Source organism: Rhagoletis pomonella, unplaced genomic scaffold (genome assembly GCF_013731165.1).
Source record: "Rhagoletis pomonella isolate Grant_MI unplaced genomic scaffold, Rhpom_1.0 Rhpom_scaffold_00004, whole genome shotgun sequence".
Taxonomy (NCBI): domain Eukaryota; kingdom Metazoa; phylum Arthropoda; class Insecta; order Diptera; family Tephritidae; genus Rhagoletis; species Rhagoletis pomonella.
The window spans coordinates 13,074,819-13,098,226 of NW_023458558.1; the positions used below are offsets into that span (position 1 = coordinate 13,074,819).

The window sequence follows — 23,408 nt, forward strand, 5'->3', positions numbered from 1 at the left end:
TTTTGGGACAAGTTCATGGCTTTTTCAGAGCCACTTCAGGACAATTTTGGGACAAGTTCGGAATCATTTCTGGGTAGCACGAAATGAAATGAAATAGGTTTTATCTATTTCTTAAATGGTTATGAAAATGTCGTGTACTGCTTCCCACAAAATGAAATGAAATGAAAGTAATGTTTAATTTCTAAACTAATCTATATATTTATGTATATATGTAACTGAATCTTCTAATGCTTTGCCAAGCCGCACAAAGATGTTTACGCAGCTAATATTAATTGCTAATTTTAGATTGAAAATAATAATCGTTTTCTAAGCCATATACAGCGATACCAAAAGTATTTTTTCATAATTTGTATATAATTATTTGATATTACTTACATTTCAACTTTTTCGATTACGACACGACAATTTATTTTATTATATTTTTACACTCAAGCAGAATCAATTTATTCTTGCTTCAGCATTACAAATTACACTCGCGAGCTAAAAAAAAAAATGTTTTTAATATTGCGAGATTTATATTGCTTGCAAAAGAATATCCTATTTATTTATTTATTATAATTTGTGTAATTTCCAAGCGTATAAAAAAAAACTTCAACCTGCAATCTTCAACTTTACTCGACAACTGTCTGCTGTAATAGTCGCTGAGCGCAAAATAAACCCAAAATTACTTAAAAGCATCTCCTCTTAAAACTACCTGTATGTATAGTTGGCAACTTTTTGAACATGTTTTCGTTGTAGTTTCGGTTGGGTATGCATACATACAATATGTATGTACATATGTAGCTCTTTGCATGCATGGAAATGCCCTATATACTTGAAAATCCTTAAATGAAATCCCATATTTGTATTTTTTTTTTGTGGCGCTGGTTTTGCCATTTCATTTTTCCATAAATGCCTCTGAAGGTATATGAGAAATGTAGAAGGCTAATCCCATTCAAATAGCTATATGTAACAGAATTTCAACTGCTACTTATCGACAGCTTCTTTGCGCCTCTTCATTCGCGGGTAAATTAGGTTTTTTACAAAAAACCATTTCAAGCCATTGATTAGAAAAGTGGAATGACTAGAGTGTGCCAGCCTGTCCCAAATGCAAAACTTACAACGAAGCATTATCGAAGTATTCTGCCTTCTTACCTGTCTCACATTCATACTTACACAGATACCTCTTTCACGAGAGCGCATGGTAATCCCACTAATTACCGAATTTTCCCCAACAAAGGATATGAGCAAGCCGACGTCATGGGTAATTTTCTAAAACCACATTACAGTAAATATTCTTTAGTTATTTTAACTGCACAATAATTAAGCTTATGATATATCTAGCACCATTAGCTTCGAAAATAAGTAAGTAGTACGCTATTAAATGCCATTATTTTATCATCCCGGTACATATGTATTTTGATGATCGATATTAAATTGCTAATTATATCTGCATTCCCTGTATCTAAGTATAGTATATGTATTCCTAACTTATTTTCAATACTGTAACATCTACCAATCATCCGCTAATCTGTTGTTTTAAACCGAAAGTATCAACAAAAAAAAAAAAAAACAATCAAAAGCGCATTTTTGATAAAAATTAATTGCTTTTGAACTCAATGCGTGAATAAAGAGTCGCTTTAACACGACTCAACAACGTTCAGTTTGCTACTCGCTTGGCTAGCTGTTGTACGTAGATCGTACGCTTGAATAAAATTAATCGACGCGTGCATCGATATGAGATTCGAAACGTTGCTGATCTCGTTTTTAGGCATTTTAAATACTCACAGCATTATTGTCGCGTCTGTTTCGCGAAACACCCGAAAAGTACACGGCCAAGGCCACAATCCGCATGGAGGCATTCAATCGCCACCACCAGGCGACTATGACTTGCAACCAGATTTTTTGTCCACTTCCAGCAATAATAAAGGCAAAGGGCATGGAAATAATGGAAATGGTAATGGTAATGGACGCGGTAATGGTAATGGTAATGCCAATAAGAACGGCAGTAATAAGGGCTTGCAAGGCTTTGTCTTAGACACGGAGTTGCTTGGAGGCATTCAATCGCCATCACCAGGCGACTATGGCCTGCAACCAGATTTTTTGTCCAGTTCCAGCAATAATAAAGGGAATGGGCATGGTAATGGTAATGGACGCGGCAATGGTAACAGTAATGGCAATGGCAATAAGAACGGTGCTAATAAGGGTTTACAGGGCTTTGTCTTAGCCACGGAGTCGGGCAACGTTGAGTCGGCGTTAGACTGTGAGAACCCAAACGGTCCTGGTAATGGACATGGCAAGGGTCATGCCTATGGTCATTGTCGTGGCAAGGGTAATAAGTTTGGCCCTAAACGACCGCCACCTGGTCTTTATAAACGTTTCGCCGCTATCTATAGCGATGTCGATCGGAAAGTTGATGGCGCGCGTTATGATGAGGCGCTCGAGAATGATGAAGTCAATGATGATTTCAATGGACGATCGATTGTAGCGCCCGGACAGTATCCGCATATGGTAAGTAATCATGTGAATATGATAAGTGTTCGATTTAATGTACAGTAAGACCTCGATAAAATGAAGTTTGATAAAAGGCGAAACTCAGTATAACAATTTTTTTTTTGGTGATAAAGTTTTGTCAACAAAAGCTTTTATATAAGCAGGGTTAGACTTAAAACCCTCTGTTTAGCAAATTATGAATACGGACAGCATTAGAGTTTTGTTGGATCTGAAAATCAAAACTAAACTAATGCTGAATTTCAACTAGAGACTGAAAAGATAAAAAAAAAATTTAAATTCAGTTTATTGACTTTGTTTCAACATAATGACACGAATATTTTGTAAAAACAAAATTTCTATAACCGTTATTGACCTTTAATGTCTGGTGGAAATCAAGCATAAGTATTGGTAAAACGATTTTTTTATGCATTTTTCGTTCAATAGAGCTATTGATATTCTATAAATACAACGAAACTATAGATATGTATGTATATCGAGCCTTCACTGTATTCTAAATGCAGCAATTAGCCGAACAAAACCAGTTTTTGGACTTCTAGCGCTAATTAAGCGCATTTTGCATTATGAAGTGATTTGAGGTCATTGAAACACATATGTATGAATTTCAAGAACATAATAATCGATAAGAATTCAGTTACTACCTACAGACATAAATAGATTTATGCCCTCGCAATTATTTATTATTCATTAATTAACTTATCTTTTGTCTTATATTAATTATAGTAATTATACATACGTACATACAAATAAATGTATCAAATTCAATTAATTTCAGGCTGCGCTGGGTTTTCGCACTTACACCGACAACTACGATTACAAATGTGGCGGCAGTTTAATTAATGAAGTTTTTGTTTTAACTGTTGCGCACTGTTGCTATCACAGCGGGTGAGCGTTTACAATTATAATTAGTAATTACATATGATTTAATATTTAATATGTAGACTAAAATATGCTAGCGTGTATGTACGCTTTAATTATGCATTATTTATTATTTACTTTGAAGTCAAGCTCCCGAAGTGGTCAAAGTGGGCGACATCAATTTGAAAAACATTGAATTGGATGATATTTTTCAAGTGCGTCCTGTTGCTGAAATACAAGCGCATCCTTGGTACAACTCTTCATATAACTATCATGACATAGCGTTGATCCGTTTGGCACAGTCAGTGATGTAAGTCATTACACCTACATTTTCGATACCAAATAATTTGAAAAAAAAAAAAATAATAATCAAATCACCTGCTCTACTGATACTAAGTCTTCCGCCAAAACTTAAGTAAGCTGGACCGATTCGGAACTTCCTTCCAAAAATCTTATTATTTTTATTGCATGGATTTTTTGTCAGGGACCAAGAACGCGTTCCAGTTTTGGTGTTGTTCTGCACGAGAACAAAATGTAATGTCAAGAACGTTCCCACAAAAGAGCTTTATGGGAACAAATGTAATGAGAACAATTTGAACGAGCACAAAAGCTTCGGTAACGTTTCTGTAAAGAAAAAAAAAACGAACAAAACTCTCAGTAACGTTCTCAAAAAGAACATAATGAGAACGAAACTTTCGGAAACGTTTCCAATGAGAACAAAATGAGTAGGAAAGTATCGAGAACGTTTTGAAGGAGGATGAAATGAAAACAAAAGTCTAGGGAGGAACGTTCTGCTAGAGAGCAAAGGTTTTGGGAACTTAACGTTAAGAACGAGAGAGGCATCTGAGTGTTGGGATGAAAAATTATTTCTATGAGAAACACGATTGTTTATTCTAAGCCAGTGCCCGACAAAAAGAGGAAAGTCTTGAAATGAGAATGTATTAGTTATGAAACAAAAAATGAGAATGTGTTGGTGGTAATGCACGGAAAAAATTTCTGTGTTGTATTACTTATTATAAAAACTTTGGTATGTTTTTTTTGCCGTTTTTTTTCATTGTGCGCTATTTTTTAGATCTAAACAACATAGAAACATATAATGAAAGTTAACCGCCCTAAGAAAGGAAAAAGTTGGTAAAATTATTATTATTTTTTTATAATTTAAGTGTGGATTTCTGAGCAAAAAAGACAACCTGCTTCGAGCACTCTGAATATTAAAAGAAAATTTCGTTGATTTCAAGTAGAAATAAAATAAAATAAAAACAATTTAAAATAACGATTAAACCAAAAGATGAATAACAAAACATATTGTATGTTTTAATTGAGGACTAGTCTGGTATTAAAAAAAATACATAATTCACAAAGTTCTTTTAATATGAAGAAAAAGCACGACTTGGTACCATATACATACCTATTTATAGGGGTGTATGTACGAAAAATTGTGTTATAAAATGTTTGAATGAATATTCTTTCATTCTGCTCAGTGTACCTACTTTATTCAACAACAGTGCGTCATCAACCTGCTTCGCCTATTGTTTGGATGCAACTAAATAAAATTTGTTGCTCTTCTACTCCTTCTGTTGACGTTCGGATTGTGTACGTGTAAGAAGCCGATTGTGTACATGTGAAAGGCCGAATATAGTTCGTTTCCCAGGAAAGTGTTTGGCGGGCACTGTTCTAAGCCAGACGAAAGCTGGATCATTTGAATTTCCTATTGCTCATCATTAGAGTCCATTTATGAAACAATTTTTCATTTCATATGTAAGAAAAGTTGGTGTCTTAAGGGCCAATTTCACAATGCGTAGTTAACTCGGAATCGGGAGTTAACTACAGATTTTTGTACTGAAAATCTCTAGTTAACTGTCGATTCGGAGTTAACTACGCACTGTGAAATTGGCCCTAAGTCTTTCGTTGATTTCATTTGCAAAATTATGTTACAGTTCTTTTTGATTCATTTTAATTTTCAAATGTTTCAAACCAATGGAACGCTTTGAGAAAAATTTTGTTTTCGTTCCCTTTCTCCGCGAATAGTTCAGAGAAGATTGGTTCCCGTTTCGTTCTCTATCAGAAATTTCCTGAGACTTCAGTTCCCATTTCGTTTGTTGCCAAAACGTCCGGAGGCCTTTGTTCCCATTCCCGAAAGTATTGTTCGCATTTTGTTCTCTTTGGGAACGTTCCATAGATTTTTGTAATTTACATGGATAGTTTTAATCTCATTTCAGTACGAGCTAAGAGAGCGACATTTAGTTTTGATCATACCCTTTGTTTTTAGGAAAAAATATGTTTTAAAATTAAATTTATTTATAAAACACTCGTTTAGTTCGGAAAAAACTAAGATTTACATCTAGTGTTTTGTAAAGAAATTTAGTTTTAAACATATTTTTGCGAAAAATCACTTCAGATGATGGAAACAGTTAAATTATTCTTTAATTTTTATGAACTCGGGTGTCAAAGATAATAAATTTTACAATTCCGATCGATAAATAGTATAATTTTTATATGGAGTGATGTACTCTCTATAATGCATATGTACGTAAGTCCATAAGGTACAAACATATGTATGTATGTATATATGTAACTATGAAATGTTAAATTTGTTAAAATTTCATATCTGCAGCTACACAAACTTTGTGCGGCCGATACGTTTATGGGTCAGCGATGACATTCCGTACGACAGACTTCATGCAATGGGTTATGGTTCGACCGCTTTTGCGCATGCTCCAACAAATGTGTTAACCGAATTGGAGTTGTCCATTGTGCCGCTGTTACAATGTAATCAAACTCTACCTTCAGATACTGGTACACCAGATGGACTGTTGGAGTCACAGATATGTGCTAAAGATTTTGAAAAAAATCGTGACACCTGTCAGGTGAGTAATATTTTTTAAAGGAATATAGAAATTATGAAAGGGCTACATTATAAGAAAGAAAGAAAAACTCAGGGCTACTGCTGAAGCCATCGTAGTTTTGAGTGTCGGGGCATCTATAGGAATGTTAACTCTAAATCCGAATAGCTACAAGCGTATATTTCCAAAGTGGTACATACAGGGCCGGACTTAAGCACAGGCTACATAGGCGCTAACCTAAAGGCACGCGCCACATAAAAGAAGTAAATAAAAAATATAAAGAAAAGAAATTATAAAAAATTAAAAAGTTTTATATGTATTTACAATTTTTAAGAATCGTAGGGTGCACTGAAGGCGAGTTAATTAAAGACATGTTTAGTTCATTTTTTACCTTAATCAAAGGGGATTCACAGGTAAACGGAGTACGTGTGCTACCGGCACAGCCATAGGTACCACTCTCGCCGGCCGTAGTTTCGAAGTGAATGTGATTACAAATTTGAAGTGTTACTTTGGGTAACTTTTGTACTTTCTATGAGTATAAAGGCCCGTCTATATATGTACAACTTTAGCGTCGATTTGGTGTTCGCCTCGCTCGTAAACATTAAACTTTTCAATAAGAAACGTAGTTTATTTTTTTGTCAATTTTTGTAGTTTATAGGGCAATTCATCAAAACGCGTAAATGCCTCGTAACCATATAAAATTACTTTCGAGTTTCCTAGTTATTCGAATTGAAACCACGTTCGACAAGGGGTGAAGGAAATTTATTTCAAAGCGCATTGAATGTTTCACTTTTCAAATATACATAAGTACATTAAAGTGGTCCAAAAATGTATGTAAAAAAATAAGGTCGCATTTTTATGCCGCCAGCCCCTAGGATTGTTCTATACCAAAAAAAATATACCCCTACTTTTTATTTTGAAATAAAAAAAAAATTAGGGAGTGCTCAAAGCGCTCAAAGTTTTCAATGTATTTTATATGGGGAAAAAACAACGTTTCATAGAAATAGTGTAGAATTCTGGAAAATCAATATTTTTCGATGGGAAAACTTTGTTTATCTTATTTATTTATTCCCGATAATAATACCCGACTGCTCCTTTAATAATTTTTTCATGGTAACTATATCTTATAGGTCCTAGAGAATGCAATGGGGGACCAATAAACAATCTTTAATCATAAAAAATGGTTAAATAAACGATTGGATATTAATATTTTAAGTCTCCTGAAGAGAACCAAAGTTTTACGATTGAAAAATATTGATTTTCAAGAGTTTTATACCATTTTTACGTAAATTTGTTTTTCCCCATACAAAATACATGGAAAACTTTGAGCGCTGTGAGCACTCGCTAAATATTTTTTGATTTCATAATAAAAAAATAGGGGTATATTTATTTTCGGTTCAGAACGTTCCTAGAGGGTGCCGGCATTAAAACTCCGACTTTATTTTTTTGGACCACTCTAATGTACATACATATATCTAAACCAAATCAGCGTTATTGAATAAAACTTTATTTCCAGGGCGACTCGGGTGGACCACTACAATTGAACTTGATGCGTAAGAATAGAAAACACTTTCGTTATTATTTGATTGGAATGACTTCGTATGGAACGGTTTGTCGTAGCGCATATCCTGGAGTGTATACGCGTGTCTCCTCGTACATTGAATGGATCACATCAGTTGTTTGGCCAGATTATTACAGCAACTATTTCCCGGCGGAACAGTAATCGAATATACATAAACAAAATGACAACCTACATACATATACATATATAGTAAGTAACTAAAGCAACACTTGTTTATTTAATCGATAAACGCTTTTAAACGTGGAGAAACCAAATTTCGGATGTTGTCAATTTTGGCTTGCAATAATTTTTAATAATGGGTGGCAAAGGTAAAAAGAAACGTAATAGCAAAGATTCCACTTCGAGTAATAATGGCGGTGAAGAGGGAGAAAAGAAAAAAGATAGTAAAAAGAAGAGTAACAGCAACAAATCGCTGGGATGCGACATCTTCAATGATGTAGCCATGGAAAATGCCTATTATGTGTGTCATAATGTACAGGTAACATTAAGAGTCGATTTTGCTTAAGTCATTAGGTGTTTTAAATTTATAATAGCTCTCCCAAGGCGAATTTATATAAGGTGGTGTTACTAGATCAGCTGATTTTGTGTATGTGTTTCGCCTCACGGCTTCTAATGTCAAATTGAAAAATTTTGTTTGAATTTCCACACACACACACTTACAGATTTTGATAGTTTATGCCGCCAAAGCAAAAACAAAATACATGTAAATTTTTGTTTTTGTTCCCCTGCTATCACCTTATATTAATTCGCCTCGAGCTCTCCCAAAAGTAAACAAAATTACATAAGTATGTATGTATGTGAAGAACATTTTCTTAAAGGGTAAGGAAATTTTTTTTTAATTTCAGAATTTAAACGGCTTAAATTTTATCATTAAAGCTTAGTAAGCAGCTCTCAATAAAATCAAAAATTCCATATAAAATGACGCTCAAGAAATGGCTAAGAAATCTTCCTGCATCAAATTTCCTTAAGGCCGTACCGCAGTTCTTAAGAAATTTACTACGCTTTCTACTACAGTTTTCTAAAGTTTCTTTTTTTTTTTTAAGAAAAAAGAGCGCAAGGCAACCCATGTTTGCAACAGAAATATATGCCCAAGGCATGGCCATGATTCAATTATTAAAGGTTTTGTAAGTACATAGATGGTTTCCATGGTACAATAATTACAGGTATTGTCTTTCCAGAGAGCGCATATTCCGATCTGCCTTATTTGAAGAACACCATTGTTGCCCACACTAAAAGGTTTACTGCTAGGGAAAAGGGATATTTCCATACCCCATATACCATATATGTATACGTATTTTTTTTAAACAAAACTTCTTGCAGAGGACTTTTCAATTTGCAAAAACCGGAAAAAACATTTGCCTAGTAAATGAATTCAAAATTTGTATGGCTCACTTCATTTCGTACGTTTTTTTTTGTTTTGAAAAATTATAAAATTTAAATTGAGCCAAAACAAAAAGCAAAGTCAAATAAAAGGAAAAGTAAAAGAATCTGCATTGAACTGTGTCAAAATGAAAATAAGGGAGCACGAATTTCGATATAAAGCAGAACCCTCTGGGAAGACAATACCATGATAAAAGCATAGTAACCCTGCAAACCAAAGTTCCCGAAATCTTAACGAAATCTTTAGGAGTATCTGATTTCTGTAACGATTTTTTTCCGAATTTTCAAAGAAAACTATATGAATTGGTTGACACGAACTCGTAAACAAATTTCTGTACGAAAAATAAAGAAAATTCTGAAAAAAGTCTGCAAGAAATTCTTCACATAGCAGCATTATTTTCATTTCTTTACCGATTTTCTTCCGAAATTTCGTAAAAGAATGGAAGTGTGCGTAATTTATTTCATTTTAGAAAATTCGGAAAAAAATCGGATGGGATCTTTCCGAATTCGTTAAAATTTCTTTACGATTCAGAATACTCTGAAAAACTGGTTTGCAGGGAAGGTAAAACCGTTCTCTCAATGCGTCGGCCATGATTTTTTTTTTGAAGTTTGCCAACATTTTAAAATCGTGTAAAATTGAGAGTAAAAAAAGGAATTTTTCAACGTTGTTGTTGTTTGAGTTTGAAAATGAGAATGTGTGTGTGAGTTTGTGTGTAAAATTTTAAAATTAAATTGCTTGCAAACGTCAAGAATTTGAAAAATTTTTCTCAGCGGTTCTACCTTCCTATTTTTTTATCATGGACAATACCTGTATTTATTGTAGCAAGGATGGTTTTTGGAAGCAGAAGAAAAAGGGGAAGAACTCAATCACACTTTCTAAATGGTAGCAAAATTCCACAAAAAGGTGTGGATAATGGTTCATCGTGGTATTTTAAAAGAAAAACGAATTTCATTTAATTATTTAATTTAGACCACATTATTTACAACGAATATAAGCCCTGATTGTTATTGAAAATAAATATTGCTATGTATATACCAAAGTAGCGTACGTCAGACGGCGCATAAAGGCGAAATTAAACAACGACGTAGCGTAAACGTACGTCGCAACATATCAAATTTACTGTTGATAGACAGAGACAGAAGCAACGGCAACGTCACCAACATGCGGTGGTGAGTTTTCGTTAACACGCAAATGCCATTAGGTAGATGGTGTCAGTGTCAACGTACGTTTACGCTACGTCGTTGACTAACTTCGCCTTAACTCAAGAATGGATGCTCCACTTTGAGCTATTTTTTTTTTAGTTTCTCTGCCTTGTAAATTCTTTGCGGTACCATTTACAGTAGATGGGTATGAAGAAGCTATTTGTTTGTGGAATTTTGATTAAAAAACGCCCAATAAAAATATTTGGAGCTTATGTTTCTTTCGCGGTTATGGCGCGATTGCTTCGAATATGGTAATTCGAATTCTTTGATGTTGCACTTTTACTTTTCTGGGGATATCTGCAAATCATAAGCTGCTGGAGCACTTTAAATGCTCAAAATTGATCCTAAAATAAGCCAATGTTTACCGTTCTTTTTACGACAGAAACCAAATCGGTTAGTTACAAAAATGAATCTGTCGATAGCTTTGGAATTTTATCTTCGAAACTCAAAACTTTTCTTTGAAATCGCTTCTTTAGTGCTCGTGCAATAAGCGTTTCCGTTAAGCTCTAAAAATTACAAGTACAACATTTCAGCATAGCCTCCATATCGAGACGTAAGACGTATTCTACGTCAAAAACAACGCTTCAGGTATTGAGTTTTTAACACAAACACTAAGTATAAATCGCACAACACTACAAAAATTCGAGTGTTAGTTAAAAGTTGTTATTAACGAACATACAAAAACATATATTTAATTTAAGTATGGCATTGAAATTCTTATTTAATTTAAGGATTTACTTAAGACGCGTGGATTTGCTTGGCCTGATGGACAAAAGAAGAAGAAGAAGGGAAAACGTTAAAGATCACCACCACACAGCTGACGCCATTCAATCAAAACAAGTGTAAAAAACAATATACTTAATAAAAACGAATTTTAAAATTACATTGTTTATAGCTTCCTATGCTTCAACTACATATTACAAATTTCGACTGTTTTAATTTCATAAGCGACTATTTTTGTTTTCATTAAAAACATTTAAATAGATTATTTTTTGTTGTTGTTTTATTTTTTAAATGTTAAGCACCGGTTGTTGTTCGCGGTCTGCAGACGCAAACGCTCTATCGCCACCCACTCAAAAAGTCCAAATAAAATCAATTCAATAGAATTTCTATTTTTATGCCAAGAAAGTCATCTCTGCATTCATTTATATTTGATATCGACAGTAAAATAAACAAAATTCAGCAGCGCTGTTCTAGAAGAATTTCTCGCATAATTAAACCAAAAAAACAACACAACAACGCAACCACTGAAGACAAGGAAAACAGAGCAAAAGTATATCCATTAGAATTGAGAAGCATTTCCAATCATTTGGTCAACAACATTTTAGCCACTACCCGCTGCTAATAGCGACGAAGCATACGACGACTTTCATTTACGGCATCTTTTCCAAAGTAAACAAAGCAGTCAGTCGTTAACCACTAGTAATTTAAGCGCTTGCGCACAGAGATTCGCAGAGTTCACGAGACGAGCGCGTCATTATCTCCAAAAAAAAAACATTCGGCAGCTTTAATAAATACAAAAATTAGTAACAAAGCGCTAAAGCATAAAATCAAGTGTAACAGCAGGAAAAGCTAACAGTCTGTCGGCGCGTTTGAATGCGAACATTCGGTGGAAATTTGTAAAGGCCAAACGGAGAGCATTCGTTGAAAGATATTTACTAGTTGGTGGCGAAAGTGCGAAGTGTGTGCGAATCGGCGAAGAAAAGATATAAAGAAATATTGCATTTAATTTGAATTTAGTGCATATATATATAAATTTTAGTTACCTACATAATTTAAAAAAAAAAAATATGGTTAAGACACCAGCGATCGGTATTGATTTGGGCACCACCTACTCCTGCGTGGGCGTTTGGCAGAATAATAAAGTTGAAATCATTGCCAATGATCAGGGCAACCGTACCACGCCCAGTTATGTTGCATTCAACGACATGGAACGCCTTATTGGCGATGCAGCCAAAAATCAGGTAGGCACAAAGTGAAAGATGTTGGTGTTTTTAAAGTGAAAAGAAATCGAATTAGGGGAACTATTAAAACACAAGGGAAATAAGCTTTTAAAGAATGTTTAAAATTTAAGATTATTTCACTATAAAAAAGTATGCAACTGGGAATTTTTTGGTTCGCTGGAAATGAATACACACATACATGTTCACATATCTGTGTGAAAGGTTAATTGAAAGTCACAAATGAAATTATGACCAAAAAGTCTATAGGCTGTTCAGAATCTTGTGCGTATGCTCTTGGATTTGCATATTCGTTGCATTTGTAAATTCACAAAAATAAAATAATGCACACGGTTGCCATGGCAGCAAGCAAAAAATTTGTGAAATGCAATTCCAACTGCAAATCCAATTTCATTTCCACAACATCCTGAACAGCCCTAATGAGCTAATTTTTGCACATTTCCATTGTATATTTTGAGCCCAAATTTCAGCTTCAAGAGTATTACCGGGCATTTTTAAAAACTTCGCCTAACAAGGGTTACATTAAAAAAAAAAATATTTAAAAATAACGCTTTATTTAAATTTAATAACGATTTACCAGCGTCCCTTTCAAAAGAAACTACATATACTAAAATTATTTTTTACAAACAAATTGTTCAACTCACAAACCGCGAAAGGCTGGTTTTCACTGTCAAATTCAATGGCATTAGTCAGCCGTTTGATATAGATCAGAATAATAAGTAAGTATTCAGTCATGTTACATACATGCGCTACTTAATAGGCTATCTGTCAATTTGTGGCCGATAAAATATTCGGTAAGTGTGTGGATAAAGAAGATAAAGTTGTGTCAAAATATATCGACAAATTGTATCGGTAATATATGGCTTATGTCAAAATAAAAAATCCAATTGTCAAAATGAAGACAAATAAAAGGACTTTCCTACACATGGACCCATTGTTGTGGTAGCAGTTCACTAAACCCTGCCTAATAGTTCATTTCCACCAAGTCTTAACTGCAGTTTATGTCTATTGAAAGAAGGAGTTTACAACTCGAAGGGGGTAGTTGCTCATATTAAGTACAAGCGCAACGAAGGGATCAATGAGAAAATTTATAAATAAACCTTGACGATCACCCTATGTTTAAATTCTGGGGACTTGTCCTTTTAACTGCAGTTAATGGTGGAAATAAGGCTTAAGTTAGTGATTGCATTAAGTGTTTTCGTCAATCTCTTCTAACGGTTGGTTTATAAAACAGGCAGAGGGTTAGATAGTTATAAGAGAAAAGAGGTGCTAGATAATTGGTTTGGGAATATTAGCATGGAAAACGATTTTTCATTTTCTGTCGATTTCCATATAACGAAAAAAAAATTAGAATCATTTTTCACTTAAATTTATTTCGTGAAATTGGCTCTAAGAGGAGGTTAGTATAGTGCGGGAACCATTTAAATATGTCGGCTGGGTATGTCGGGATTGATTGTGGAAAAGTAGGGGCTTAATCGGCTGTAATATTCATAACACAAGTGTGACCAAGTAATATGGTCCCAAAAGGAAACTCAAGCTCTCCGTCTGCAATGGGGTGTTGTTGGTCTCCGATGACGGCATCAAAAAAATATTCTCTGCCTGTGTTCTTGGTTATTGAAGGTGCTTTAAAAAAAAAATTCCAAAAAAGTCCGAACTGGTACTACATATTTACAAGGAAACGCAGCTGTCCATCTCTCTAAAATATCTAGAGAGGACCTTGGGGACCTTACATCGATGAAAGGTTCGAGAAGCTACAACTGCTGTATACTCCTGCACCAGGGCTACAGGCGAAAATTGGACTCAGGAGCCCAAGTTCGTAGCATGTATCTACACCGCACATATGGGTCACTGTAAAATCTTGAACGACCGTACTGAGTTTCCTACAACCGGCTACATCCCACCTACTCGCATTTCGAACACCGAGTTCATAACCCTTAAGGGAGGAGTGGTCATTGTATACTGTCGGGTGAGGTTTCTTCGGAGCAATTAGGTATATAATTCAGGTCCCGCCTTCTTGATTACTGCGGAACTGATGGCTATCTCAAAGGCCAGTGATGTGGTGTGATACGATTTCTGGTCATGATATCTAGATTTTCACTGACAGCCAGACGGCTGTTAAATCCTTGGGGAAAATGCCGCGTACTTCAAAAGTAGTTGCTCAATGCCACCGAGCTTTGAACGACACATTTGCACACACATTGTCTGGGTACCTTGGAATTCCGAAATTCAGGTATTTTGCAGCGCCGACAAACCCGCGCGTCACGGAACGACATTGCCTGATATAGATATAAGGGATACTTTTTGCGACCCTTTTCAAACATGTAAATTTCTACTGTATGAAAAATTCATAGAAATATCCATTCCCCTAATTCGGAAAAGGCAATACAAGCTGCCTTGGTATACATGAGATTTAAAAAAAAACTTCGGCGAATCGGCGAACTAAACTTTATAAGAGGTTTAAATGGTATAATAATCTCTATGCTTATACATGCATTATTTTTGCATTGTTCTAAAAAATTCAACTAAGTATTTGAATAAATTTCTGTATAAAAATTACATTTTAGGCGTTGAAAGCAACACCAAATCTATCTAGCGCTAAGTCGTTGTGGCAGTTCATCAAGTCTAGGAAGTCTGGCTCGGGAGTTCCATCTGCGGTCTCTTGGAATGATAGATCCGCTAGCACTCATTCGTTTGTGATGATCATGACTTCAATTTCTACTTTCTCTTAACTTCGACCTTTTGAGCCTATCGCTAGAATATGTTGAGAATGGTATTAAAGATCTTAAACCGCCATTAAGATGGATGTAGATGGTCTCTCCACTGTCGTTCTTATACAATGTCCTGCTCTTGCTTTGTCGTTAACATCTGGGGTCCTTATTGACGACTGGAAATCGACAGATGTTACTCCGATTTACAAAAGTGGCAAAAAGGACGATGTTCTAATTAGTTAATACGTTCTCTTAACTTAACTTTTCAGTTTCGGCTAGACACTTACGTACGTTCTTGCCGGACATTGTTTAATTTTATTACAACTACTGCAGAAGCTGCATGGATGCTTGTATAATTTCTCAAGCAACACCGAGCATTTCAGTGCATCTAGGATCCGTTGGTTTAGTCAGAGATAGCCTCCTTATTGGTCACTGGTTTTCTTCTCTTCTCTCTGCGTTTGCATAGTTTTTTAGAAAAGAACTGAATTGCGCTGCAGTTATGTAAGTGGTCTTGGCTGATACGTGGAGATATCGTTCGGTCGGACATCATTTCCCAAAAGCAACATTTTTTTTCTCTCTCTCTAAGATACCGCTGACTCATTTTAGAGGCAGAAAAGTCACAGACCTCTGAGTTGCCTGAGGAGTCAGAAAAGATCATATTTCCCTTTTTGAAGGCGAGCCCAAGTTAGGAGTCATATTAGAGTCTGAAACATTTCACTTTTTTTGGGTCTTAAAAACAAGTATTCTTTATAATTCTGATTACTATTAAACCTTACTTCTGCGTGAACTTTGTTATTTTAGTTCAACTCAGAATTTATGACAACAAAAGAGTATGAAATGAGTCAGTCTGGTTGACTAGTCTCAGTAATTCGTGATTGAGAATTTCGTAAAAATATTTTTCATAAACTCATTCTAGCATCTACCGAAATAAGTATGAATTATACATTTACCACATCTGCAGTTGCTAACCAAATACTTATGTAAATCGATAATTTGTAAACTTTTATTAGTTTCACACCAAATTGGTCATTTATGTATAATTTCATAAATAGGCGCAACGCATTCCTACAACTCAAATGCGAACAAATGCAATGTGTTGGAATAATATCGCGCATTGACAAGCTGTCACCATAAATTTTCACACTGACATCTCATCAACACTCCAAAAAACTATGCACCTACCAAAAAAAATGAACTCTTGAAACCATGTTTTTCTTGACCCTCCAATTTACGGGCAAAACATATGTATGTACATATGTATGTAAGTAGGTACATAGCGCTGGGAATTGCGACGATCGCCCGTCGACGATAAGCTGCATATAGTCTCATTGGAATTCTGTAAATTAAGGCACATGCACACACACTTGTCATCGTGCAGCCTGTGAACGAGTAGTAGTTATGTATAAGCCAAATATGATGGTCCGTCAAGTTACATTTTGTACATATGACATTATGTATGTGCATATGCATACCCGCTCGTCCATACACTTATGTCATGTTAGATGCTGTCATTCATTATTTTTACAACAACGCATAATGATCACCGGAGACAAGTGCTCGAGCACTCGTAATGCCTTTTTATGGTTCACTCTGCGACATTTACTACCATTTTGGTTCATTATATGAGTCGTCGACACCTTTTAACGCTATACCAGCATTTGCCTAGCAAATATGAACAGATACTCTTACATACATACACATACATTTATGTACATTAGGGTGCTCCAAAAAAGTAAAGTCGTAAGTAAAAGTAAGCTCTCACACCCAGGACTGTCTTACAAATGGTTAAATGAACAAATACGTATTATTATTGGAAGTCTCCTGAAGAGAACTAGAGTAATCTGATCGAAAAATTGATTTTCAAGAATTCTATACCATTTCTAAGAAAACTTGTTTTTTTCCCCATATAAAATGCATGGACAACTTTGAGCGCTTTGGGCGACCTCTAAATATTTTTTGATTTCAAAATAAAAATAGGGGCTAATCTTTTTTCTTTATAGAACAATCCTAGGGGGCGAGAGCATTAAAATTCCGACTTTACTTTTTCACATGCAATGTTGGACCACCCTAATGTACATTCATACATCCATCTAATAACTTTTGCTTTCTAACCCAATTATTGTTGGCCAAGTTGAAGCGACGATGTGGGAACGTTATGAATTTTTTTGGTGATCGTGTGGGTGTCGAGATATGAATCACGCATACATACATATGTAAGTCACGACGCGTGGAACATTCTGGTATAGGGCGGCACAGCGGCATGTTTCTATGCTTGCGTTGCTCTGAAAATAGCGTTCATCAGTTGCATTTAAAATATTGCTGTTTTATGCCAAGTTTCGAAAATTGTTTATGACTACGTCTATATTTAGTATGCGAAAGAATTGCAAACACTCGAAAATAGAAAAGTATTATGGAATTTGGAAATTTTCAAATAAAGTATTAACAGATTAGGAATGCTTTCTTTAATTAAAAGAGAACGGTTTAATGGAATTATCGTTTATTTATATTAGGAGAAAGTACTGGTTGCATTACGCCGGTTTGAGGCTTCAATACAGATATACCTATACGGTTTCCTACAATAGAATAATGGAGCAAAGTATTACCATTGGCTGATGTTGAGTATATATATCCATTTAATCTGAGGGTTCAAAGATGCGCGATCGGTCTCTATTCGAAGGACCTGCAGATCAGTCAGTCTTTTCGTTCGACAAACTGTAGCCAGCACATTTTCAGCAGGAAAAAGACACTATCTTCGCTGTTAACCAAGCGGTTTGTTGTTGAATAGGAGCCAAAGTATTAAAATCGGAGATAGTGCGGAAATGTCACAATTAACGCGAGACTTCTGAATCGCAAAAGCTCTGCTATTGGACAGGTTTCATCGCTGTGCTATTGCAGCGGTGATCCAACGGTGGCGCAACAGATGCTGCGAGGAAGTTAGTTATTCGTAGGAAGCAATTGACCACTGAGGCGACTCAAACACTTTCACCATTCTGGCAGGGTTATCGAATTCGGAAGTTATGGTCCCGCAAGTTAATGACTTGATTATTCGCTCTGTTTGCTTTGTAAAAGTAACAACTTACAGAGGATATCGAGTGGGAATGTGGAACTTTCCATACATGTCCTCACAACCTACTTCCGGGAACTGAACGTCAGGCGTAAGATTACCTAACGAGTTCTGAATATATCAATCAGAGGTTTTCGCTTTGAGGGTAGGAGCAGAGGTAGCCTACAAGGAAATGGGATTCCACTCAAATGTAAACGTATACGTAAAAATTCTGCCGGCAATTAAGGCAGTTATCTCATGTATTATTTCGTCTATAAATGTTCCTCGCAGCGGGGAAGCCATTGACCGGCTGGCTGCCAACAGAAGGCCCGGCAAAGGAAAGAGGTTAATGTACTAGTGGATGAGGCTGTAAGAGCGCTACCAGTCTGATTCTCGAACAGACAAACTACATACCTAGACCACTTCAAAACTTGTGTAACTAGGCAGTTAGAGGCTAGGTGGAATGAGTTGTTACCAGATTGTTTAGGAGCCATATTCTGGTGGCTGCTCATGCAAAAAGAATGGGTAACGTGGACAGGTGCTGGAATTGTCGTGAGCGGGTGACCAGAGAAACCTAAAACCATTTTCCATGTCGATATCCTGCACTGTCAAAATACGACTAAAATTCTTAGGAACTTATCAATACGAGAAGTTAGAAGGCAGTTGAAAAGTAGAGCTGAAGTTATTACCGAAATTCGCTAAAAGCGTTTGTGATGTCTACTTTAACGCCTAAAATCGAGCTCTTAATAAAATCACAAATTTTTCGATAATTTTAACGACTTAATTATGTGTATTTTTCTTTCTCGTTCCCCACCCAGGTCGCCATGAATGCCAAAAACACAGTATTCGATGCCAAACGTCTGATTGGTCGCCGCTTCGATGACGCCAAAATTCAGGAGGACATGAAACATTGGCCTTTCAAGGTGGTCAACGACTGTGGCAAACCTAAAATTGAGGTTGAGTTCAAAGGTGAAAATAAACGCTTCGCACCAGAAGAAATCAGTTCAATGGTCTTGACCAAAATGCGCGAAATCGCCGAAGTCTATCTGGGTGGCAAGGTGACCGATGCCGTTATTACAGTGCCAGCCTACTTCAATGACAGTCAACGTCAAGCCACCAAAGATGCCGGTTCGATTGCTGGCCTAAATGTGCTGCGCATCATTAATGAACCCACTGCCGCCGCTTTAGCCTACGGTTTGGATAAGAATTTGAAAGGTGAAAAGAATGTACTCATCTTTGATTTGGGTGGTGGTACTTTCGATGTCTCCATTCTATCCATCGATGAGGGCTCGCTCTTCGAGGTCAAGTCGACTGCCGGCGATACACATCTGGGTGGTGAAGATTTCGACAATCGTCTGGTGAATCACTTTGTCGAGGAATTCAAGCGTAAACACAAACGCGATCTATCGTCCAATGTGCGCGCACTGCGACGCTTGCGTACCGCCTGCGAACGCGCAAAACGTACACTCTCCAGCAGCACCGAAGCGTCTATTGAAATTGATGCGTTGCATGAGGGCATTGACTTCTATTCGAAGATTAGTCGTGCACGCTTCGAAGAGATGAATATGGATTTGTTCCGTTCGACGTTGGAGCCAGTGGAACGTGCATTGAATGACGCGAAAATGGACAAAGCTACCATACATGATGTTGTGCTAGTGGGCGGCTCAACACGCATTCCGAAAATACAAAAAATGCTACAAGACTTCTTCGGTGGCAAGCAACTGAACTTGTCCATCAACCCTGATGAGGCTGTGGCATATGGCGCAGCTGTGCAAGCCGCTATTCTTACCGGTGTTGGTAGCTCACAGATTCAAGACGTTCTGTTGGTCGATGTGACACCACTTTCATTGGGTATTGAAACTGCTGGCGGTGTTATGACCAAGTTAATTGAACGCAATGCGCGCATTCCATGCAAACAGCAACAGACCTTCACGACATACAGTGACAACCAAAATGCAGTTACTATACAGGTGTACGAAGGTGAACGTGCCATGACTAAGGATAACAATCTATTGGGTACTTTTAATTTGACTGGTATACCACCGGCGCCACGTGGTGTTCCCAAAATTGAGGTCACTTTCGATCTCAACGCTGATGGTATATTGCATGTGTCGGCTAAGGATAACAGTACTGGGAAATCTGAGAAGATCACAATCACCAATGATAAGGGACGCCTGTCAAAGGCAGAAATCGATAGAATGCTCTCGGATGCGGAACGTTACAAGGACGAGGATGAGAAACAGAGGCAACGCATACAGTCGCGAAATGCTTTGGAGAGCTACATATTCAGTTGTAAACAGGTATGTATGTGGTTGATTTGGGGTAGAAAGAAAACTTTAGTTGTATTAGTTTATTGACTTAAAAGTAGGCCAATGGAAGCCATGCAGTGGAACTGCTTATTGTACGTCGTCCCTACCTGCCTGCTACCTGTTTTCGAAATATGTCTTTTATGGCTGCTGTTTTTAGAAATGCGTACGAAACAGTCTTCACTGACATTTTTAAGCTTATTGGCCTTTCCTCACATCAACAATTGTGAATAAGTTGCTAGAGGGTTAATATTTACATACGAATGTTGTTACCGTTTGAATTAAAACTTTAATTTAGTTGTGCTCCCACAAAAATTTTTGGATGACTCCTGGAAAGAGACATAGGTGTCACTCGGACCTACAGAAGACTGCAGCCTAACCCGCGGGACCTACGGTAATAATTTCAAAATTTCCGGGGTGGGCGGTATTGGGAAGGTGTTTCAAAAAATCCTTTACCGACATTCCCAATAAAACCTGCAACTTTAAAAAGTCAGAGAATCTTAGAATCTTCCTTAAAAACGTTGTACGAAATTACCACTTTTTAATATTATATTTAGACAAATACTAACAGCAAGCAAAATGCATTAACCAAAAGTTGCCACATTATTGCAGTATGGCACGAGCTGTATATTTGAGAAAAAGATTTGCAACTACATATCGGCGGCTAAGTGGAAGATCGACCCATCTCGGCAGCCGGTTTGAAAACGCCCTATATTAGAAAATAACTCAAGAACGCCCCACATCGGAATTTGGATGAAGAACATCCTACCTGAGCTGCCGATATATTGGACTTTTCGAACCAGCTGCCGAGATAGGTTAATCCTCCACTCATCCGCCGATATATTACATATTTAAAATTAATTTGAAAGCCATGCGCTTATACCAAAGGTATCCGGGACAGTCATGCGACTCTTTCCCGAATTGTTAACTTCAGTCTTACGCTATCTGAGTCAATTACATATGTACTTGGGCTTGATTCTAAACGGGAGTCATCGAAAAGATAGCATTGGCTCTCTACTATTGGTAAAGTACAATTGGTAGGAGATGCGGTCTACTTTGTAAAGTGGTATCCTAGCCGTATGACACCACTGTGAAGCCCATAACCTAGAAAAAAAAAACTGCGCTATATAGGAAATTGGAGCGGGTGAAACGGTAGGCCTACTCCACCTCTAGCACAGAACGTCATGACTGACTTAGGGGCTTTAGGTGCTTAGCTGACCCAAGTTTGTGACACCCTAATACTCTTGAAAACTTCGACTTTGTCCCTGATAACCCTCTCAAATGATGGTTGGAGTGGAGGTCGACTTCCAGACTTATTATTTTGCAGGTAGCTACCACTAAGGAAGCAGTAAACTGAGTTCTGAAATGTGTAACGTTGATAAGTGAGGTAAACATCTACTCTGATAACCAAACAGAAATCAGGGCCTTCGGCTTCGAGGTGGAATCATTTGAACGCCATTTAACCAGCCCTGCCTGAGAAGTTCTTCAGGACTACTATCAGACACCTGCGAAACTTCGTACTCAGTACACAGTTTTTTTCGCAGTTACAGTTCCATAAATAATGTACATTGGGCAACTACTTTACTTATCTACCTACCTAGCTGAGTGGAACAACCAAGTTTGGTTGAAATTATTTGTAACTATTTAGGGCCTTAGATGGGTCAAGCTTTTTAGTTACACATCCGGTAAGAAGGACATCAAATTGATAGGTAGGGTTGACATTAGGCTTACTATTTAAAAGGTTATAATACATATTTTATATTTATCACGTTGTATCTGCTTTCATTGACATTCCAGTTTCTACATACATATCTACTTCATTGTATTTTCTTTTCAGGCTGTTGAAGATTCACCTGCTGGCCGCCTAACTGACTCCGATAAGGCAACAGTGCGCGATAAATGTACTTCGGAGATGTCCTGGCTAGATGCCAATACGTTGGCCGAAAAAGATGAATTCGACGATCGCCTAAAGGAATGTCAACGTGTATGCGGGCCAATCATGGCGAAAATGCATGGAGCTGGTAGCGGCGATGCGGGAGCCGGAAAAGGCGCACAAGGTGGACGTGCTGGCGGACCAACTGTGGAGGAAGTCGATTAGAATTGCATGGCATAGCGATTTTATACTATTTTCATTTTCTCAATTCCGCTTAATTTTACGTTAATTTTAAATTTAAATATTTATTTTTACATTTTCTAAATTGGATAATTATGCATAGACCTATGTACAGAATTTGTTAAAAAAAAAAATTGTGCTGAATACGAATCGCATGCATAAATACACCCAAACAAATACTGGAGTTGATTCATTTCTTCAAGTCTTTGGCGATTGAAACTTATATACATACAGTGCTTATCATAACTATACAACACTCACATATTGACAAGATTTGACTTTTTATTTATTTATTTTTCAATGTTAATTACTTCAAAAAAAAAAACACACAAAATTTCGAAAAAAAAATCTAGCTTTACAATTACATTTTTCAGAAATATTTTGAAATTGCCAAAAATCAACGGCAAGTCCCAGCTACTTCAAACTTGCACTAAAAAATTAATGGGCTACAAAACTGCATACTGAAAATCTTTCTAAGAAATCTCGAAATTGTTACGAAAGTTTGTTGAATTTTTTTTAATATTTATTCCACAAGCATTGAAACTTGGATTTATACGGATTTTGTAAAAAAATAAACAATACTTTTATACAAGAAAATAATTTAAACAAAAAACAAATTAATAAGTAGTCAAATCTTGTCAAGACGTGAGTGTCGTATAGTTATGATAAGCACTATATGTACATACATATTTACATACATACATATATATCTTTTCAAAGGCTTATAAATATGTATGTAGTATATTTGAGTGGCTTTAGCTGCATTTAGTACACGTGTACGTACTAGGTATAGTATAATGTATGAACGAACGCCTTGTATACTAAAGTTGAGAATTTCTTTTTTTTTTTTTTTAATTGATCAAACCTACTGACGTTAAAATTCTCCGTACTTGCACCTATGTAATTTAAAAACTAAAGCGA

The 23,408-nt window shown here is 36.4% G+C and overlaps 4 protein-coding genes across 6 annotated transcripts in view; 3 read left to right on the plus strand and 1 right to left on the minus strand.

The window, feature by feature from the left end:
* Positions 1-459, minus strand: part of LOC118738393 (serine protease snake) — a 3,616-nt gene extending 3,157 nt beyond the window's left edge. The window contains exon 1 of the mRNA XM_036469317.1: positions 376-459. Within this exon, the coding sequence (XP_036325210.1) occupies positions 376-377 (2 nt within the window). The 5' untranslated portion in view covers positions 378-459. The remainder of the gene's footprint in view (positions 1-375) is intronic.
* A 1,152-nt stretch (positions 460-1,611) lies between these two features.
* On the plus strand, positions 1,612-11,239 carry LOC118737034 (prostasin). Its single transcript, XM_036467269.1, has 6 exons — positions 1,612-2,490; positions 3,266-3,375; positions 3,494-3,658; positions 5,963-6,215; positions 7,708-7,962; positions 11,088-11,239. Exons 1-5 carry the CDS (start codon positions 1,717-1,719, stop codon positions 7,912-7,914), a joined length of 1,509 nt encoding a protein of 502 aa, XP_036323162.1. The 5' UTR covers positions 1,612-1,716; the 3' UTR covers positions 7,915-7,962; positions 11,088-11,239.
* On the plus strand, positions 7,971-11,344 carry LOC118737035 (small lysine-rich protein 1). 3 transcript variants are annotated; one of them, XM_036467271.1, is made up of 3 exons: positions 7,971-8,251; positions 11,088-11,198; positions 11,252-11,344. In XM_036467271.1, exons 1-2 carry the CDS (start codon positions 8,069-8,071, stop codon positions 11,154-11,156), a joined length of 252 nt encoding a protein of 83 aa, XP_036323164.1. In that variant the 5' UTR covers positions 7,971-8,068; the 3' UTR covers positions 11,157-11,198; positions 11,252-11,344. The 3 variants fall into 3 exon arrangements, with proteins under 3 accessions (XP_036323164.1, XP_036323163.1, XP_036323165.1); XM_036467270.1 differs by having other exon boundaries at positions 11,088-11,341; XM_036467272.1 differs by lacking the exons at positions 11,088-11,198; positions 11,252-11,344 and adding an exon at positions 8,619-8,740.
* Positions 11,345-11,918: 574 nt separating this feature from the next.
* LOC118737033 (heat shock 70 kDa protein cognate 2) lies at positions 11,919-22,655 on the plus strand. The gene is made up of 3 exons (XM_036467268.1): positions 11,919-12,320; positions 18,887-20,368; positions 22,212-22,655. The coding sequence occupies exons 1-3, from the start codon at positions 12,147-12,149 to the stop codon at positions 22,470-22,472; spliced, it is 1,917 nt and encodes a 638-aa protein (XP_036323161.1). The 5' UTR covers positions 11,919-12,146; the 3' UTR covers positions 22,473-22,655.
* Positions 22,656-23,408: the final 753 nt, after the last annotated feature.

Coding starts and splice junctions, on each gene's coding strand:
- LOC118737034 (XM_036467269.1), top strand. CDS start 1,717: ATGAGATTCGAAACGTTGCTGATCTCGTTTTTAGGCATTTTAAATACT. Junction 3,376..3,493: donor CACTGTTGCTATCACAGCGG/GTGAGCGTTTAC, acceptor TTTACTTTGAAG/TCAAGCTCCCGAAGTGGTCA. Junction 3,659..5,962: donor CGTTTGGCACAGTCAGTGAT/GTAAGTCATTAC, acceptor TCATATCTGCAG/CTACACAAACTTTGTGCGGC.
- LOC118737035 (XM_036467271.1), top strand. CDS start 8,069: ATGGGTGGCAAAGGTAAAAAGAAACGTAATAGCAAAGATTCCACTTCG. Junction 8,252..11,087: donor ATGTGTGTCATAATGTACAG/GTAACATTAAGA, acceptor ATTTAATTTAAG/GATTTACTTAAGACGCGTGG.
- LOC118737033 (XM_036467268.1), top strand. CDS start 12,147: ATGGTTAAGACACCAGCGATCGGTATTGATTTGGGCACCACCTACTCC. Junction 12,321..18,886: donor GCGATGCAGCCAAAAATCAG/GTAGGCACAAAG, acceptor TTCCCCACCCAG/GTCGCCATGAATGCCAAAAA. Junction 20,369..22,211: donor ACATATTCAGTTGTAAACAG/GTATGTATGTGG, acceptor TTTTCTTTTCAG/GCTGTTGAAGATTCACCTGC.